This window comes from Rana temporaria (assembly GCF_905171775.1).
Source record: "Rana temporaria chromosome 1 unlocalized genomic scaffold, aRanTem1.1 chr1e, whole genome shotgun sequence".
In the NCBI taxonomy this organism is placed as follows: Eukaryota; Metazoa; Chordata; class Amphibia; order Anura; family Ranidae; genus Rana; species Rana temporaria.
Genome location: NW_024404403.1, coordinates 33,595 through 53,578, shown reverse-complemented (window position 1 = coordinate 53,578; position 19,984 = coordinate 33,595). Strand labels below are relative to the sequence as shown.

Genomic DNA, 19,984 nt, shown 5'->3' with positions numbered 1-19,984 from the left:
AGCTGCCATTGGGGAGGTGAGCTGGCTGCTTCCGTTCCCTCATCTGGCTGCTGGGACAACATGTCTGTGGTACTGTCTCCCAGATGCACGGATCTTTGCTGGGGAGGAAAGACCACGTTCTCCACCCTGGCCAACTGTTGGGGAGGGACGATGAGCACCTCCTCTCCCTTCTCCCCCTGTATCTGCTGCTGGCAAGTGATTGCCACATTCTCACCCCGAGCCTCTGGAACTACCACAGGGGTGGGGCAGAGGTCTTAAACCCTCTGTCCGGTGACCAGCGCTTCACCTGGGTAAGTTTCTTGCAACTCCAAAGATACTGCTGTTGGTGATGGGCAGAGCACAGTGACGTGTGGTCCTGATACCAGCTCTCCTGCTGGGGGCTCATCAGGTTGTTCTTCCTCAGCAGAAAAGTCTATTAAATCCCCTGTCTCTGGTGTCTGGGGATAGAGGTTCACCATCTCCTGTCTCTGTAACTGGTGTCTGGGGATAGAGGTTCACCATCTCCTGTCTCTGTAACTGGTGTCTGGGGATAGAGGTTCACCATCTCCTGTCTCTGTAACTGGTGTCTGGGGATAGAGGTTTACCAGCTCCTGTCTCTGTAACTGGTGTCTGGGGATAGAGGGTCACCATCTCCTGTCTCTGCAACTGGTGTCTGGGAATAGAGGGTCACCATCTCCTGTCTCTGCAACTGGTGTCTGGGGATAGAGGGTCACCATCTCCTGTCTCTGCAACTGGTGTCTGGGGATAGAGGTTCACCATCTCCTGTCTCTGTAACTGGTGTCTGGGGGTAGAGGGTCACCATCTCCTGTCTCTGCAACTGGTGTCTGGGGATAGAGGTTCACCATCTCCTGTCTCTGCAACTGGTGTCTGGGAATAGAGGTTCACCATCTCCTGTCTCTGTAACTGGTGTCTGGGGATAGAGGTTTACCAGCTCCTGTCTCTGTAACTGGTGTCTGGGGATAGAGGTTCACCATCTCCTGTCTCTGTAACTGGTGTCTGGGGATAGAGGTTTACCAGCTCCTGTCTCTGTAACTGGTGTCTGGGGATAGAGGGTCACCATCTCCTGTCTCTGTAACTGGTGTCTGGGGATAGAGGGTCACCATCTCCTGTCCATGGAACCCAGAAGATGCTATCGGTGCTGGGCAGAGGTTAGCAGTACTCTGCCCTGCGGTCAGTACTTCAGCTTTGGGAATGGCAATATCCAGATTTTCCACTGCCGATTCTCTGGCGCTGAGCAGAGTCTAGCAGCCGTCTGTAGGCGATCTCCAGCTCCCATTCCTGAACGGCCAGAAACTCCAAATCTTCCTGTGCCCAGTGCCCTTCCGAGACGTTCAGTAGCCCTTCTCTGAAATCCATGATTTTGTCCAACCGCGACTCCAAATCACTCCCAAAGTTAGAGTCCCCTGTCAGCTTCACATACAACAGTCCCAGGCCGCCGTAGCTTAAGCCTTCCGTTGGGCCGTCATCCACTATCCAGGGACATGCTTGGGATACACCGAAGGGCTCTGTAGCTCTCATCCAGCCGCATCTCTGCCCAGACCAGCCTGCTTAATTCAGCTGTCTGTTCCTTGTGCATTTTTTCTCCCAACAACACCACCCGTAATCCATACTGCGACCAGTACCTTTCCCGCAATCCATACTGCGACCAGTACCTTTCCCACAATCCATACTGCGCCCAGTACCTTTCCCGCAATCCATACTGCGACCAGTACCTTTCCCGCAATCCATACTGCGACCAGTACCTTTCCCACAATCCATACTGCGCCCAGTACCTTTCCCGCAATCCATACTGCGACCAGTACCTTTCCCGCAATCCATACTGCGACCAGTACCTTTCCCGCAATCCATACTGCGACCAGTACCTTTCCCACAATCCATACTGCGACCAGTACCTTTCCCGCAATCCATACTGCGACCAGTACCTTTCCCGCAATCCATACTGCGCCCAGTACCTTTCCCGCAATCCATACTGCGACCAGTACCTTTCCCGCAATCCATACTGCGACCAGTACCTTTCCCGGTTGGAGGGGAGAACTTTCCCCTGGTGTTGCTGCTCACGGGCTAGCGCTTCCTTCCAGAGTTCACAGCATACAGAATCCGACCATCCCAGCAGGACCTCCTCTGATTGGTCCTCTGTGCTGTATCTGCTTCTCTCGCAACCTTCTTCTGAATTCCTCTTCCATGGCGGCCGGTATCTGTACCTCTCCTCTCCTGCTATACGGACCTTGGATCCAGGTTGAGGTTCGGATGTCCCCGACTGCAGGAAGCGTCCCGCTGCTGCCACCAATGTAACGGAACATCCCACACTCCGACCGAGTGCTTCCGTCATATACCGCTTCCTATCAGTCTGGATATAGATATCAGATATTCCAGCTGCTCTCAGCACACAACGAGGCGAGACTTGTTTGATTGCTGAACATGGACAGTAGAAGAGGAGGTTCCCCCCTCCTGCTCATATTACGCTAACAATATACCTGTAACCAGAAACATGAATTAACATGAGCTAATTAACTAATCCCTTAAAGCAGCCGATGTGACTCCCTAATTACAATACACATCATCATACATATCAACACAGAACTCCTTTATACAATTGCAGGGATAATTATCACAAACAACAATGGGTGAAAGAGAGGCCACACTAGACTCATCTACATTATAGAAGACAGACAGGTGGCTGGAGGTGAGGACATCAGCATTTCCTAACAGTATGTGTCCCAAAAGTATGTATCAGTCACTCTATTATGGCATATACAGGGTCCCCAGGTATACAGCTCACAAAGAGCACCATTCCCCCAAATGCCAGGGCCCATGATCGCAAGGCAAGTGGCTAGCATTTAGTCCCCTCCAAAAGCCTCTGTCCCGGGTGAGTCTGTCACAGTGCCCCCCTGTATGTGGTCCTGGTATGATGGTGCCCCCCCTGTATGTGGTCCTGGTATGATGGTGCCCTTCTGTAGATGATCCTGGTATGATGGTGCCCCCCTGTATGTGGTCCTGGTATGATGGTGCCCTTCTGTAGATGGTCCTGGTATGATGGTGCCCTTCTGTAGATGATCCTGGTATGATGGTGCCCCCCTGTATGTGGTCCTGGTATGATGGTGCCCTTCTGTAGATGATCCTGGTATGATGGTGCCCCCCTGTATGTGGTCCTGGTATGATGGTGCCCTTCTGTAGGTGGTCCTGGTATGATGGTGCCCTTCTGTATGTGGTCCTGGTATGATGGTGCCCCCCTGTATGTGGTCCTGGTATGATGGTGCCCTTCTGTAGGTGGTCCTGGTATGATGGTGCCCTTCTGTAGGTGGTCCTGGTATGATGGTGCCCTTCTGTAGATGGTCCTGGTATGATGGTGCCCTTCTGTAGGTGGTCCTGGTATGATGGTGCCCCCCTGTAGGTGGTCCTGGTATGATGGTGCCCTTCTGTAGGTGGTCCCGGTATGATGGTGCCCCCCTGTATGTGGTCCTGGTATGATGGTGCCCTTCTGTAGGTGGTCCCGGTATGATGGTGCCCTTCTGTAGGTGGTCCTGGTATGATGGTGCCCTTCTGTAGGTGGTCCTGGTATGATGGTGCCCTTCTGTAGGTGGTCCTGGTATGATGGTGCCCCCCTGTAGGTGGTCCTGGTATGATGGTGCCCTTCTGTAGGTGGTCCTGGTATGATGGTGCCCTTCTGTATGTGGTCCTGGTATGATGGTGCCCCCCTGTATGTGGTCCTGGTATGATGGTGCCCTTCTGTAGGTGGTCCTGGTATGATGGTGCCCCCCCTGTATGTGGTCCTGGTATGATGGTGCCCTTCTGTAGATGATCCTGGTATGATGGTGCCCCCCTGTATGTGGTCCTGGTATGATGGTGCCCTTCTGTAGATGGTCCTGGTATGATGGTGCCCTTCTGTAGGTGGTCCTGGTATGATGGTGCCCTTCTGTATGTGGTCCTGGTATGATGGTGCCCCCCTGTATGTGGTCCTGGTATGATGGTGCCCTTCTGTAGGTGGTCCTGGTATGATGGTGCCCTTCTGTAGGTGGTCCTGGTATGATGGTGCCCTTCTGTAGATGGTCCTGGTATGATGGTGCCCTTCTGTATGTGGTCCTGGTATGATGGTGCCCTTCTGTAGGTGGTCCTGGTATGATGGTGCCCTTCTGTAAGTGGTCCTGGTATGATGGTGCCCTTCTGTAGGTGGTCCTGGTATGATGGTGCCCTTCTGTAGGTGGTCCTGGTATGATGGTGCCCTTCTGTAGATGGTCCTGGTATGATGGTGCCCCCCTGTTTGTGGTCCTGGTATGATGGTGCCCTTCTGTAGGTGGTCCTGGTATGATGGTGCCCTTCTGTATGTGGTCCTGGTATGATGGTGCCCCCCTGTATGTGGTCCTGGTATGATGGTGCCCTTCTGTAGGTGGTCCTGGTATGATGGTGCCCCCCCTGTATGTGGTCCTGGTATGATGGTGCCCTTCTGTAGATGATCCTGGTATGATGGTGCCCTTCTGTAGGTGGTCCTGGTATGATGGTGCCCTTCTGTAGGTGGTCCTGGTATGATGGTGCCCCCCTGTAGGTGGTCCTGGTATGATGGTGCCCTTCTGTAGGTGGTCCTGGTATGATGGTGCCCTTCTGTAGGTGGTCCTGGTATGATGGTGCCCTTCTGTAGGTGGTCCTGGTATGATGGTGCCCCCCTGTAGGTGGTCCTGGTATGATGGTGCCCTTCTGTAGGTGGTCCTGGTATGATGGTGCCCTTCTGTATGTGGTCCTGGTATGATGGTGCCCCCCTGTATGTGGTCCTGGTATGATGGTGCCCTTCTGTAGGTGGTCCTGGTATGATGGTGCCCCCCCTGTATGTGGTCCTGGTATGATGGTGCCCTTCTGTAGATGATCCTGGTATGATGGTGCCCCCCTGTATGTGGTCCTGGTATGATGGTGCCCTTCTGTAGATGGTCCTGGTATGATGGTGCCCTTCTGTAGGTGGTCCTGGTATGATGGTGCCCTTCTGTATGTGGTCCTGGTATGATGGTGCCCCCCTGTATGTGGTCCTGGTATGATGGTGCCCTTCTGTAGGTGGTCCTGGTATGATGGTGCCCTTCTGTAGGTGGTCCTGGTATGATGGTGCCCTTCTGTAGGTGGTCCTGGTATGATGGTGCCCCCCTGTAGGTGGTCCTGGTATGATGGTGCCCTTCTGTAGGTGGTCCTGGTATGATGGTGCCCTTCTGTAGGTGGTCCTGGTATGATGGTGCCCTTCTGTAGGTGGTCCTGGTATGATGGTGCCCTTCTGTAGGTGGTCCTGGTATGATGGTGCCCTTCTGTAGATGGTCCTGGTATGATGGTGCCCCCCTGTTTGTGGTCCTGGTATGATGGTGCCCTTCTGTAGATGGTCCTGGTATGATGGTGCCCTTCTGTAGATGGTCCTGGTATGATGGTGCCCCCCTGTATGTGGTCCTGGTATGATGGTGCCCCCCTGTATGTGGTCCTGGTATGATGGTGCCCTTCTATCGGTGGTCCCGGTAGGGTGGCTCCCTCCTCTGGGGATTGGCTCCGCCTGACATGCAAAGTTGGAAGGACTTTGTGGGACTCGGAGGAGGTGTCTGAGGAATTCCTGATGGAATATTTCTGTTGGACTGGAGCCCCATTTGGATTAGTCTGGATAAGTGAGGGGACCCCAAATTTAACTGCCATGAAGAAGGATTGGGGCGAGGACACTCTGGAAGATTGTAGGTCAGACTCCTAGTGGTGGGTTTAGGTAGTACATCTGTCTCCTGAAGATGTAGATTCAGTGCTAGGAGGAGACAAAGAGGCTGAAATGTTTCCCCCCCCCCAACACCATGAGCTGCAAACAACTCCAGCAGTGGAGGGGGAGGTGCGGACATTTTTGCTTCCCATTCAGCTGAAGCCCAAGGAGGCCGCCTCTTCTGGCAACCCTTTGTCACCGCCCTGCAATGAGGTTACTTTCTACCCCTCCCCCTTTCCTCTGACCCCCCTCCTCCACACTCCCTTCTCTATCCCCCCACCCTTTCCTCTCCCCCCTTAATCTTACTCTCACCCCCCTCCTCTCCTCCCACTCCTCTATCCCCCCCCCCTTTCCTCTCCCCCCTTAATCTTACTCTCACCCCCCTCCCACTCCTCTATCCCCCCCTTCCCTCTCTCCCCTCCTCCTTTTCTTTTATTCTTTCACTCTTTCTTCATTCTCTATCTTGTAGAGCCGAGCGATGTCCCTCTTGGGGTGCAGTAGTCAGCGATCGGTGGCGTGGGCCCCCCCGGTTTTGTCACATTTTATTGTCTCAGCATCAGACTCGATGGGGTTACTGCTACGACCGCTGGCTCCCCGGGAGCTTCTGCTTCTCATCAAACCGCCAACACTTACCGGACCCGTACCAGACGGCGCCCTTCACCGAGTCCAGGTATGAGGGGGGCGTTCTACACTGTGCCTTCATACCTGGGGGGAGGGGGAGTGCTGGACACATTGAGAAATTGAGGTGCACACCAGTAGAAATCTCCAGATGTAGACGTCAGTCTCCCGGCTCTGTAGTTGACTCATCTCTCTGTCTCCTGTCCTTAGGAGGCGCTGGGCGGGCTGGAGGAGGACTCGCTGTACAACCCTCTACAGATCAGCAGCAATCTCTACAAACAGCTGCAGGTGACACTTTCCCGGCCAGCACCTCCCCCACGTCCCATCACTCCAGTCTTCAGAGGTGGGAGGGGCCAGAGCCGCCAGGTGAGACAGACACCGGAAATGTTGACTTCCTGGCTGATCATTTCCGCCGCTCCTTACATTTCCAGCTTTTCTAATCTTCATTCATTGAGAAGCAAACAATCTCATTCAGGTTATACTGCCACCAACAGGAGGATGGGACACTGGCAAACAAACAGTCCCAGTATAACTCCTCCCACTACCCAGCAAGCCTTAGTTTTTGTTAGTGTTCTCGGAGGACGGACTTTTCCTCGGCTCTGATCCATTGATGTCAATCAGGATTCCTCACTACATGTCAGCTGTCCAGAGGGGCCATACTTGGGCCTGACCTCGGGTGCTGTACCCGGGCCCTGCTGGACTGGACGTAGGAGAAGCGAGTGCCTGTCTGAGGTCCTCCTCTGTGTGGACTGAGCCCACCTGAGAGTGGGTTGTAACTTTTCTCCTATGAGAGGGAATTTGTTGCCCTGTGATTCCATCAGTGACCTACCTTAGAAGGACAACCACAGGACAGCGCCCTCTAAGGATTCTACTGACAGGCAGCTGGAGTCCCTCCTTAAGTCTCAGTGTGAGGTGGCCGGTCCCCCCCCCCACCTCTGTCTGTCTAATGTCATCTCCTTGGCGCTACGCTTCGTGTCATGATTAGCAATGCCACAGGAGGCGGACCATATTCCGTGTTGGAGGTCTAGGTGAAGGTCAGCTGAATTCCATGTAGGAGGTCTAGGTGAAGGTCAGCTGAATTCCATGTTGGAGGTCTAAGGGAAGGTCAGCTGAATTCCATGTAGGAGGTCTAGGGGGAGGTCAGCTGAATTCCATGTAGGAGGTCTAGGGGAAGGTCAGCTGAATTCCATGTAGGAGGTCTAGGTGAAGGTCAGCTGAATTCCATGTTGGAGGTCTAGGGGAAGGTCAGCTGAATTCTATGTTGGAGGTCTAGGGGAAGGTCAGCTGAATTCCATGTTGGAGGTCTAGGTGAAGGTCAGCTGAATTCCATGTAGGAGGTCTAGGGGAAGGTCAGCTGAATTCCATGTTGGAGGTCTAGGGGAAGGTCAGCTGAATTCCATGTAGGAGGTCTAGGGGAAGGTCAGCTGAATTCCATGTAGGAGGTCTAGGGGAAGGTCAGCTGGATTCCATGTTGGAGGTCTATGGGAAGGTCAGCTGGATTCCATGTTGGAGGTCTAGGGGAAGGTCAGCTGAATTCCATGTTGGAGGTCTAGGGGAAGGTCAGCTGAATTCCATGTTGGAGGTCTAGGAGAAGGTCAGCTGAATTCCATGTTGGAGGTCTAGGTGAAGGTCAGCTGAATTCCATGTAGGAGGTCTAGGGGAAGGTCAGCTGAATTCCATGTAGGAGGTCTAGGGGAAGGTCAGCTGAATTCCATGTTGGAGGTCTAGGGGAAGGTCAGCTGAATTCCATGTTGGAGGTCTAGCTTAAGGTCAGCTGAATTCTATGTTGGAGGTCTAGGGGAAGGTCAGCTGAATTCTATGTTGCAGGTCTAGGGGAACGTCAGCTGAATTCTATGTTGGAGGTCTAGGGGAAGGTCAGCTGAATTCCATGTTGGAGGTCTAGGGGAAGGTCAGCTGAATTCCATGTTGGAGGTCTAGGGGAAGGTCAGCTGAATTCATGTTGGAGGTCTAGGGGAAGGTCAGCTGAATTCCATGTTGGAGGTCTAGGGGAAGGTCAGCTGGATTCCATGTTGGAGGTCTAGGGGAAGGTCAGCTGAATTCCATGTTGGAGGTCTAGGGGAAGGTCAGCTGAATTCCATGTTGGAGGTCTAGGTGAAGGTCAGCTGAATTCCATGTAGGAGGTCTAGGGGAAGGTCAGCTGAATTCCATGTAGGAGGTCTAGGGGAAGGTCAGCTGAATTCCATGTTGGAGGTCTAGGGGAAGGTCAGCTGAATTCCATGTTGGAGGTCTAGCTTAAGGTCAGCTGAATTCTATGTTGGAGGTCTAGGGGAAGGTCAGCTGAATTCTATGTTGCAGGTCTAGGGGAAGGTCAGCTGAATTCTATGTTGGAGGTCTAGGGGAAGGTCAGCTGAATTCCATGTTGGAGGTCTAGGGGAAGGTCAGCTGAATTCCATGTTGGAGGTCTAGGGGAAGGTCAGCTGAATTCATGTTGGAGGTCTAGGGGAAGGTCAGCTGAATTCCATGTTGGAGGTCTAGGGGAAGGTCAGCTGAATTCCATGTTGGAGGTCTAGGGGAAGGTCAGCTGAATTCCATGTTGGAGGTCTAGGGGAAGGTCAGCTGAATTCCATGTTGGAGGTCTAGGTGGAGGTCAGCTGAATTCCATGTAGGAGGTCTAGGGGAAGGTCAGCTGAATTCCATGTAGGAGGTCTAGGTGGAGGTCAGCTGAATTCCATGTAGGAGGTCTAGGGGAAGGTCAGCTGAATTCTATGTAGGAGGTCTAGGGGAAGGTCAGCTGAATTCCATGTTGGAGGTCTAGGGGAAGGTCAGCTGAATTCCATCTTGGAGGTCTAGGTGAAGGTCAGCTGAATTCCATGTTGGAGGTCTAGGGGAAGGTCAGCTGAATTCCATGTTGGAAGTCTAGGGGAAGGTCAGCTGAATTCCATGTTGGAGGTCTAGGTGGAGGTCAGCTGAATTCCATGTTGGAGGTCTAGGGAAAGGTCAGCTGAATTCCATGTAGGAGGTCTAGGAGAAGGTCAGCTGAATTCTATGTTGGAGGTCTAGGGGAAGGTCAGCTGAATTCCATGTTGGAGGTCTAGGGGAAGGTCAGCTGAATTCTATGTTGGAAGTCTAGGGGAAGGTCAGCTGAATTCCATGTTGGAGGTCTAGGGGAAGGTCAGCTGAATTCCATGTTGGAGGTCTAGGGGAAGGTCAGCTGAATTCCATGTTGGAGGTCTAGGGGAAGGTCAGCTGAATTCCATGTAGGAGGTCTAGGGGAAGGTCAGCTGAATTCCATGTTGGAGGTCTAGGGGAAGGTCAGCTGAATTCCATGTTGGAAGTCTAGGGGAAGGTCAGCTGAATTCCATGTTGGAGGTCTAGGGGAAGGTCAGCTGAATTCCATGTTGGAGGTCTAGGGGAAGGTCAGCTGAATTCCATGTAGGAGGTCTAGGTGAAGGTCAGCTGAATTCCATGTAGGAGGTCTAGGGGACAGTCAGCTGAATTCCATGTAGGAGGTCTAGGGGAAGGTCAGCTGAATTCTATGTTGGAGGTCTAGGGGAAGGTCAGCTGAATTCATGTTGGAGGTCTAGGGGAAGGTCAGCTGAATTCTATGTTGGAAGTCTAGGGGAAGGTCAGCTGAACTCCATATTGGAGGTCTAGGTGAAGGTCAGCTGAATTCCATGTTGGAGGTCTAGGGGAAGGTCAGCTGAATTCCATGTTGGAGGTCTAGGGGAAGGTCAGCTGAATTCCATGTTGGAGGTCTAGGGGAAGGTCAGCTAAATTCTATGTTGGAGGTCTAGGGGAAGGTCAGCTGAATTCCATGTAGGAGGTCTAGGTAAAGGTCAGCTGAATTCCATGTAGGAGGTCTAGGTGGAGTTCAGCTGAATCACACTCTTCTCCTTCATTTACTTCAGTGGTAGGTGTCCTCAGATCCTTGTATTTGGCTTTGTATACCGATTTATGTATTCTTTTTGTTTCTGATTTATGGATCCTTGTATTCCAATTTATATATCTTTGTATTCAGCCCTTCTTGAAAAGTCTAACGCTTTCAGGATCTGCCCGGCCTGGGCTTTGTTGGGTTCTGAGTCGGGCCGCTACTTGTCCCCTGTGGCCATGGCTGTTTGGCTTTAATGAGTGTACTGTGAGATCCATTGTCATCACTCAGGGAGCCCACCCCTTCCTCTTTTTATTGCCCCATCTCAGCTCCCTCTCTGTGGTCACAGGCTCGGGTTCTAAATGGGCCTGTCTCTGTGCACGAGGTACCCCCTAGTATGACCCTTCAGACTCTTCATGTGAGTGGGGTAGTTCTCCTTGGCGCTACGCTTCGTGTCATGATTAGCAATGCCACAGGAGGCGGAGCATATTCCATGTAGGAGGTGTAGGGGAAGGTCAGCTGAATTCCATGTAGGAGGTGTAGGGGAAGGTCAGCTGAATTTCATGTTGGAGGTCTAGGGGAAGGTCAGCTGAATTCCATGTAGGAGATCTAGGGAAAGGTCAGCTGAATTCCATGTAGGAGGTCTAGGGGAAGGTCAGCTGAATTCCATGTTGGAAGTCTAGGGGAAGGTCAGCTGAATTCATGTTGGAGGTCTAGGGGAAGGTCAGCTGAATTCCATGTTGGAGGTCTAGGGGAAGGTCAGCTGAATTCCATGTTGGAGGTCTAGGGGAAGGTTAGCTGAATTCCATGTTGGAGGTCTAGGGGAAGGTCAGCTGAATTCCATGTAGGAGGTCTAGGTGAAGGTCAGGTGAATTCCATGTTGGAGGTCTAGGGGAAGGTCAGCTGAATTCCATGTTGGAGGTCTAGGTGAAGGTCAGCTGAATTCCATGTTGGAGGTCTAGGGGAAGGTCAGCTGAATTCCATGTAGGAGGTCTAGGGGAAGGTCAGCTGAATTCCATGTAGGAGGTCTAGGGGAAGGTCAGCTGAATTCCATGTTGGAGGTCTAGGGGAAGGTCAGCTGAATTCCATGTTGGAGGTCTAGCGGAAGGTCAGCTGAATTCTATGTTGGAGGTCTAGAGGAAGGTCAGCTGAATTCCATGTTGGAGGTCTAGGGGAAGGTCAGCTGAATTCATGTTGGAGGTCTAGGGGAAGGTCAGCTGAATTCCATGTAGGAGGTCTAGGGGAAGGTCAGCTGAATTCCATGTTGGAGGTCTAGGGGAAGGTCAGCTGAATTCCATGTTGGAGGTCTAGGGGAAGGTCAGCCGAATTCCATGTTGGAAGTCTAGGGGAAGGTCAGCTGAATTCATGTAGGAGGTCTAGGGGAAGGTCAGCTGAATTCCATGTTGGAGGTCTAGGGGAAGGTCAGCTGAATTCCATGTTGGAGGTCTAGGGGAAGGTCAGCTGAATTTCATGTTGGAGGTCTAGGGGAAGGTCAGCTGAATTCCATGTAGGAGGTCTAGGGGAAGGTCAGCTGAATTCCATGTTGGAGGTCTAGGGGAAGGTCAGCTGAATTCATGTTGGAGGTCTAGGGGAAGGTCAGCTGAATTCCATGTTGGAGGTCTAGGGGAAGGTCAGCTGAATTCCATGTAGGAGGTTTAGGTGAAGGTCAGCTGAATTCCATGTAGGAGGTCTAGGTGGAGTTCAGCTGAATCACACTCGTCTCCTTCATTTACTTCAGTGGTAGGTGTCCTCAGATCCTTGTATTTGGCTTTGTATACCGATTTATGGATCCTTTTTGTTTCTGATTTATGGATCCTTGTATTCCAATTTATATATCTTTGTATTCAGCCCTTCTTGAAGAGTCTAACACTTTCAGGATCTGCCTGCCTTGGGCTTTGTTGGGTTCTGAGTCGGGCCGTTACTTGTCCCCGGTGGCCATGGCAGTTTGGCTATAATGAGTGTACTGTGAGATCCATTGTCATCACTCAGGGAGCCCACCCCTTCCTCTTTTTATTGCCCCATCTCAGCTCCCTCTCTGTGGTCACAGGCTCGGGTTCTAAATGGGCCTGTCTCTGTGCACGAGGTACCCCCTAGTATGACCCTTCAGACTCTTCATGTGAGTGGGGTAGTTCCTTCTCCCCGTATCTGGGGGATATACCTCCATCTCTGGGGTTACCATCTGGTTCCTCACATTAGATAGCTTTCTTCATGTCTGGGGATCATTCCTTGAGCTGGCTCAGACTCCAATGGGCACCACCTGGGTATGGCAGTGCCTTTACCCCTGGGAAGGGTTGGGGGTCCTCCCCGTGACCAGATAAGTAGCCTGCTCCCTGCTCTGGAGTATTATCCTTCCTAGCACTGTCTCCCCCAATGACCATGCATTGGAAACTTGCTCTCCTTGACTAATAGGTAGGGATGAGCCCGATGTTCGACCCGGCCCTTCTCCCCATAAACATGGGGACAAGGTGGCCTGGTACGGTTCAGAAGGGGGGGGGGCACTCTCTCGCCCCCCTCTTTTCCTGCGGCCTGCCAGGTTGCGTGCTCAGATAAGGGTCTGGTATGAATTTTGGCGCAGGGTTCCCCTTAAAATCCATACCAGACCTGATGGTCCCGGTGAATCATGGACCGTTGGGAGGTATGCCTCAATGGATGAGAATGAAAAGAGCCCCCCCCCCCCCCCCGCCTGTGTTCTTCATGCTCCTAGTACTGCTTTGTCACAAAGCCCAGGCATGTTGGGTAGAGGAAGAACTGTACAGGGACTGACTTATAATTTTCTGCCGGCCAATGTCCTGTCCTCCTGTAGTGGCCAAATAACCCGACTGTATCTGATTTCCTGTGTCCCTCCAAGAAGGATTTTATGGTAAGTAGAGGATCTTATTATGTGGCCCTCGTCTAGCTCTGAATATTGTCTCTGTGTGAAGATTATATTTACTGTACTCTGTTCCCACCTATAGATCTTGTGTACCCCCCCCTGCCCCCCCAATCTATAGCGTGTATTAATTCCAGCCACCACCTCACATCTATGCCAATCTGTGACCAATCATTTTTCATGTATGCTGACCCCAGGCAGCCATAGACATGGAAGATCCAATCAGCGAAGGACCATCCTAACATAAATTTGTTATATAGGAACACATGGGCATTGGGTTGGTGCACCGAGCAGACCCCATCCCCCGTATAAGCCTGATCTTCCCAGCAATGGCCTACAAACCCCATTTCCCATAATCTTTTCTTTCTTCCAAATCAGTCAGCCTCGGGGGTGTTTATAGAACATGCCTTGTGTGTTTATGGAGAACCACCTTCTTACCACCCCACCTTGCCCATGGCCTACCACCCCATCCTGCCCATGGCTTACCACCCCATCCTGGCCATGGCTTACCACCCCATCCTGGCCATGGCTTACAACTCCATCCTGCCCTTGGCTTACCACCCCATCCTGGCCATGGCTTACAACTCCATCCTGCCCATGGCCTACCACCCTATCCTGCCCATGGCCTACCACACCATCCTGGCCATGGCTTACAACTCCATCCTGCCCATGGCCTACCACTCCATCCTGCCCATGGCTTACCACCCCATCATGGCCATGGCTTACAACTCCATCCTGCCCATGGCCTACCACCCCATCCTGCCCATGGCTTACCACCCCATCCTGCCCATGGCCTACCACCCCATCCTGCCCATGGCCTACCACACCATCCTGTCCATGGCTTACCACCTCACCCCCAGTACAAGCCTGGCCTCCCCAACAATGGGCTACAAACCCCATTTCACATAATCATTTCTTAATCCAAATCAGTCAGTCTTTGGGTGTTTGTCAAACATGCCTTGTGTGTTTATGGAGAACTACCTTCATACCACCCCATTCTACTCATGGCCTATGACCCCATCCTGCCCATGGCTTACCACTACATCCTGTCCATGTCTCACCCCCACATCCTGCTCATGGCTTACCACCCCATCCTGCTCATCGCTTACCACCCCATCCTGTCCATGGCTTACCACCCCATTCTGTCCATGGCTTACCACTCCCTTCTGTCCATGGCTTACCACCCCTTCCTGTCCATGGCTTATTACCCCATTCTGTCCATGGCTTACCACCCCATTTTGTCCATGGCTTACCACCCCATCGTGTCCATGGCCTACCACCCCATCCTGTCAACGGCCTACCACCTCATTCCATCCATGACCTACCACCCCATCCTGTCCATGACCTACCACCCCATCCTGTCCATGGCCTACCACTGCCTGACCTCCCCAACAAGAGCCTACAAAACCCCATTTCACCTAATAATTTCTTCCTTTCAAATCAGTCAGTCTTGGGGTGTTTGTATAGAACATGCCATGTGTGTTTGTATGGAGAACCACCTCACCCCCAGTACAAGCCTGGCCTCCCCAACAAAGGGCCTACAAACCCCATTTCACAGAATCATTTCTTCCTTTCAAATCAGTCAGTCTTGGGGTGTTTGCAAAACATGACATGTGTGTTTATGGAAAAGCACCTCCTTACCACCGCGTCCTGCCCATGGCTTACCACCCCATCCTGCTCATGGCCTACCACCGCATCCTGCCCATGGCTTACCAACCCATCCTGCCCATGGCTTACCAACCCATCCTGCCAATGGCTTACCACCCCATCCTGCTCATGGCCTACCACCACATCCTGCCCATGGCTTATCACCGCATCCAGTCTACAGCCTGTCCATTGCCTCTTACATCATTCAAATGGCGTAGTCAACCCCTCCATTGATGTTATTATTACTGGTCTGTATATGAGTTCTGTGGGTAATGGTACAATGAAATCAGCCCCCTTTTCAGACATGTTTCAGGTGGAGGGAAACCTCTTTCATGCTGCCATCCAACACCACAAGCTAATGAATGCTGTATGTGAATTCTTCTTCTAAGGGGTCATCCAGTGGTGGAAAGGCAAGAGCGACAATCGCCCCGTTACCTTTCGTGTCCCCACTTCCTTGTAAACGGGGGCAACCCAGAGAGAACAACTCGCCATCGAAGATCCGATTTCGACACGATGATGAAAACGAATTCTTCAGACCTGACTTCTCGCTAGAACAGCCTTAGATATTCCAATGACTCCGCTCATAATCCAGGGCATGTTCTGCAGGTTTTATCTCTAAGTGTTTTGGACTCTGAGAATCCTCCTCACAAGTTTTAGTGTCCGGTAATGATGAGTTGGGGGTCAGTCCTCCTCACAAGTTTTAGTGTCCGGTAATGATGAGTTGGGGTCAGTCCTCCTCACAAGTTTTAGTGTCCGGTAATGATGAGTTAGGGGTCAGTCCTCAAAAGTTCTAGTGTCCGGTAATGATGTATTAGGGGTCAGTCCTCCTCACAAGTTTTAGTGTCCGGTAATGATGAGTTGGGGGGTCAGTCCTCAAAAGTTCTAGTGTCCGGTAATGATGAGTTGGGGGGGTCAGTCCTCAAAAGTTCTAGTGTCCGGTAATGATGAGTTAGGGGTCAGTCCTCCTCACAAGTTCTAGTGTTCGATAATGATGAGTTGGGTGGTCATTCCCATTTACAAGTTCTAGTATTCAATGTCGATGAGTTGGGGGTTCAGTCCAGCTGATAAGTTCTGGTGACCGTTAACGCCAAGTTGGGGGAGTCAGTCTTGCTCCCAAGTCCCTTTTTTCGGTAACGATGAGTTGGGGGGGGTCAGTCCTGCTCCCAAGTTCCTGTATTTGGTAACGATGAGTTGGGGGGGGGGCAGTCCTGCTCCCAAGTTCCTGTATTTGGTAACGATGAGTAGGGGGGGGGCAGTCCTGGTTGCAAGTTCTAGTGTTCAGTGACAATGAGTTGGGAGCTCGGTCACACATTTTGACATTGAGGTAAGGAGAGCGGGGTTGGAAGTGCAGGGTGAGGCGAGGAGTGCGAGGTGAGGCGAGGAGTACATGATGAGTAATATGAAGTGAGGAGTACTGTGCTTTGTTTTGCTGTATAATACAGAAGATTAATAAAAGTCTATAATCAATGTTCCCAACAGTGCTGATGTGTTTCTTGACCTGGAAGAATTGCCTGCTTCTCTTACATACTAGGATCTAACTTGCTGCTCATTTGCTTTCTAGCAGGACAAGGGAATAACTTTTAATGTTGGGTGAAGACTGTAAAAAAAATGTCTGGAGATCAGATGACACTACTAAAAATGGCAGCAGTATTGTGTCGGCCTAGTAAATTCTACCCATGTGTCTCCTGCGCTCCCAGGAATTCTCATTTCCCAGCTGACTACGTGGCTGAGTGTACCTAAAGGTGAAAAAAGGCAAAATAATATAGAAGGGAACAGGCATTACCATATTTGTCAGTGTTATGGGCCAGTGCCTAAGTGAGAAGAATATTCCTGGTCCTCTGGAGGGTCTCCCTGGTCCTTCTGAGAATGATCTTCCTGGTTCTCTGGAGATTCTCTCTGGTTCTTTCGAGGGAGGATTATCTTCCTGGTTCTCTGGAGAGTCTCCCTGGTCCTTTTGAGTGAGAGGGATTTCCTGGTTCTCTGAAGAGCACACTCTGGTCCTTCTGCATGAGAAAGACCATCCTGGTCTTCTGGAGGGTCTTCCTGGTCATTCGGGGGAAGAAGGATCATCCTGTTCTTCTGGAGGGTCTGCCTCGTCCTTCTGCATGAGAAGGATCTTCCTGGTCCTCTGGAGGGTCTGCCTCGTCCTTCTGCATGAGAAGGATCTTCCTGGTCTTCTGGAGGGTCTCCAGGGTCCTTCTGAGAATGATCTTCCTGGTTCTCTGGAGATTCTCTCTGGTTCTTTCGAGGGAGGATTATCTTCCTGGTTCTCTGGGGGGTCTCCCTGGTCCTTTTGAGTGGGAGGGATTTCCTGGTTCTCTGAAGAGGACACTCTGGTCCTTCTGCATAAGAAAGACCATCCTGGTCTTCTGGAGGGTCTCCCTGGTCATTCGGAGGAAGAAGGATCATCCTGGTCTTCTGGAGGGTCTCCCTGGTCATTCGGAGGAAGAAGGATCATCCTGGTCTTCTGGAGGGTCTCCCTGGTCATTTGGAGGAAGAAGGATCATCCTGGTCTTCTGGAGGGTCTCCCTGGTCATTCGGAGGAAGAAGGATCATCCTGGTCTTCTGGAGGTTCCCTCAGGTCCTTTGGAAGTTCTCTCTGGTCCTTTTCAATGAGAAGGATCATCCTAGTCCTCTGGAGGTTCTCCTTATGAGTGAGAAGGAACTTCCCGATTCTGTGGAGGGTCTTCCTGGTCCTTCTCAGTGAGAAGGTCATTCTTGGCTCTTTGGCTATGTCCAGCACTGATCTCTGTATATCACTGTCAATGTATGCAACCAGCCCTCTGCATCCTATCTGTATACATACTGCCAATCCTGACTTCCTGGAGACCTCCAGCTCTGAACTTCTCTGCTTGTCCTACTCATTCCTCTTTCTATGGCCTTTCAGCTTTAGACTATTGTCTGTCACATCACCTATTACTGCTGGAGCAAACCAAAGAGAATTCCCTGGGGAATCAACCAGAGGTGGTTCCTGATGAAGGCCAATCAGAATTTCAATGCTATAAGTTGGGGTTTCACCACTAGTGACCAAAAGGTCCGTGCTACACCCAAATCATGTATTACACTGATGTACACACGTACCATTCTCTATATAGAATACGGACTGGAGTCTGCATCTCTTCGACCTCCTAAATAAAGTGAACATCCAAAGTCTGTGGTGCCAATTTGTCTCACATCATCTATAAAATAAAGATAAGTCTGCATTCTAAAGGGGGTCACTTACCTCCATCAGATCCTGAAGAAAGTACGGCACAAACTAGTAGCGGAAGGACTTTCTACCCTCTACATGATAATTGTGATAAAGGAAAAATGGGAAATGTAAGGAAAAAGAACACAGGATTCTCCGAAAATGACACCATATGCCCCTGTTAGGCCACTAACCCATCGGGAAAGCATTTTCTGCATTCCACATTGCTTTTAAACCCTTTTTATATTCTCGCGGTCACTTTTTATACATGTCATTCGTATGGATGACGTTTTTAGAAATAAACCTATTGTGGACTTTATTCCATGTTATATTTTGAGTTAATTTTGTCATTGAACTTTTATCATCTTTAATTCACTTCCCAGATTTTCACATTATTGTTCTTTTTGTGATTTATTAGTTTATTCCCCACCTTGTGTTTTGAGTATATTCACCAGGATTCACACCTTCTTTGTTTTTAGTGTTAGCCCTACACTAAATTTTCCACATTTCACGTTAGACTTTGTTTGAGTGTTAGCAGCTTCTTTTCACTTTTTTTTCTTGGTTTAGCGCAGTTTTTCCCCCCAATTTCCACACCATATTTATAACGTACAGATGTGTAACATTTTCAGATAACAAATATCTCCAAAATGATGTCAGTAAAAATGGTGGAATCCTCGATGAGGCAACAAAAATCGGGAAAACTCAGAAGGGAAAGCTGCATGAGCAGAACCAATGTATAGAGATCACATTGCAGCTTGCCAAAAGACTAATGCCGCGTACACACCATCACTTTATGTGATGAAAAAAAATGACGTTTTTAAAAACGTCACTTTAATTGACCGTGTGTGGGGGAAAACGTCGTTTTATGTCTTGTAAAAAACGACAGAAAAAAATTGAAGCATGCTTCAATTTTATGTGTCGTTTTTCAAAAGTGCACTTTTTACTTCACAGAAATTGACCGTGTGTAGCAAAAAACGTCGTTTTCTAAGACGTTTTTTCATCCACGCATGCCCAGAAGCAAGCTTCAATGGTAAAACGTGGTGGAACGTAACCTCACTTTGCAAGATCATTGTGAGAAAACGATGGTGTGTAGGCAACTTCGTCTTAGAAAATTGAAGTTTCAAAAACGTCATTTTTTACTTCACAGAAAGTGTCGTTTTTTTTTATCACATAAAGTGATGGTGTGTACGGGGCATAAGACTTACAGTGGATAGGTAAGGTGTCTCTCTGAGATGGGTCAATTAAAAGCTGGTAAGAAAAGAATGTCCTGGAAAACTGCTCCACACCGGGACTTTGCTGAGCCCCGCCCTTTGCAGGGTGTAAATGGACCTCCTACCTCTCCAGCTTTTCCTCATTATGGTTCTTCTTGCAGCATGAAGAAGAGTTCAGTTGTTCTGCGGAGACCAATAACACCATGCAACAATACAAAACTTCATACAAGAATACAGGAATTTATTATCTATGACCATACAGCAATCTATAATGTCCATACTACAGTAAGAGACTGTACAGGATGTTCATTGAGGTGCAAAAACATTGACAAATAAGGAGAAAACCAGGAAAATCCTGGAAGACTCCATCGAACGTCACTAATAATGACAATATCAAAGAGAGGGAATTCTGAATCTCAAGGAAAACATCTCTTACAGCAGGGTTAGCGTTACCCCTAAACCTAGAAGACCAACCTAAATTTAGAGAGATGAGGCAGGAGGGCGGAAGAGTGCAATGAAGGTCAAAAATGTGAGAGAAAACGAACCAAGACGTAGAGAGAACCAGTCGAGTGGGATGGAGGAGCGGAGTTAAGACAACAACCAGTCATGCATAAAGGAAGAAGAAAATAAAATTATGTTAGACAGAAAACCCGTCATGGAGGGTAAAGGATTCAAATAAAACCAGCAATGTGGGATGGAAGAACTCAACTAAAACCAGCAGAATGAGATGGAGGAGATGAATTCAGAAGCGAGGACAGAACCGACCATGTAGGACAGTGAAGTCGGGATAAGACAACAACCAGTCATGTGTAAAAGGGGGGGAAAAAGAAAGTCATAGGAAAAAGGTACCATTGTCAGAGATGAAGACAGAACCGACCATTAAGGACGACTTTAGGAGATTCAGAGATGAAGACAGAAC

General features: G+C 50.2%; 1 protein-coding gene across 2 annotated transcripts in view; it reads left to right on the top strand.

The window, feature by feature from the left end:
• Positions 1-16,139, top strand: part of LOC120921530 (meiosis 1 associated protein) — a 52,509-nt gene extending 36,370 nt beyond the window's left edge. For both annotated transcript variants that reach the window (XM_040334028.1, XM_040334027.1), the window contains 3 exons: positions 6,174-6,374; positions 6,533-6,688; positions 15,057-16,139. In XM_040334028.1, coding sequence (XP_040189962.1) covers positions 6,174-6,374; positions 6,533-6,688; positions 15,057-15,230 — 531 coding nt within the window. In that variant the 3' untranslated portion in view covers positions 15,231-16,139. The remainder of the gene's footprint in view (positions 1-6,173; positions 6,375-6,532; positions 6,689-15,056) is intronic.
• The last annotated feature ends 3,845 nt before the right edge of the window (positions 16,140-19,984 follow it).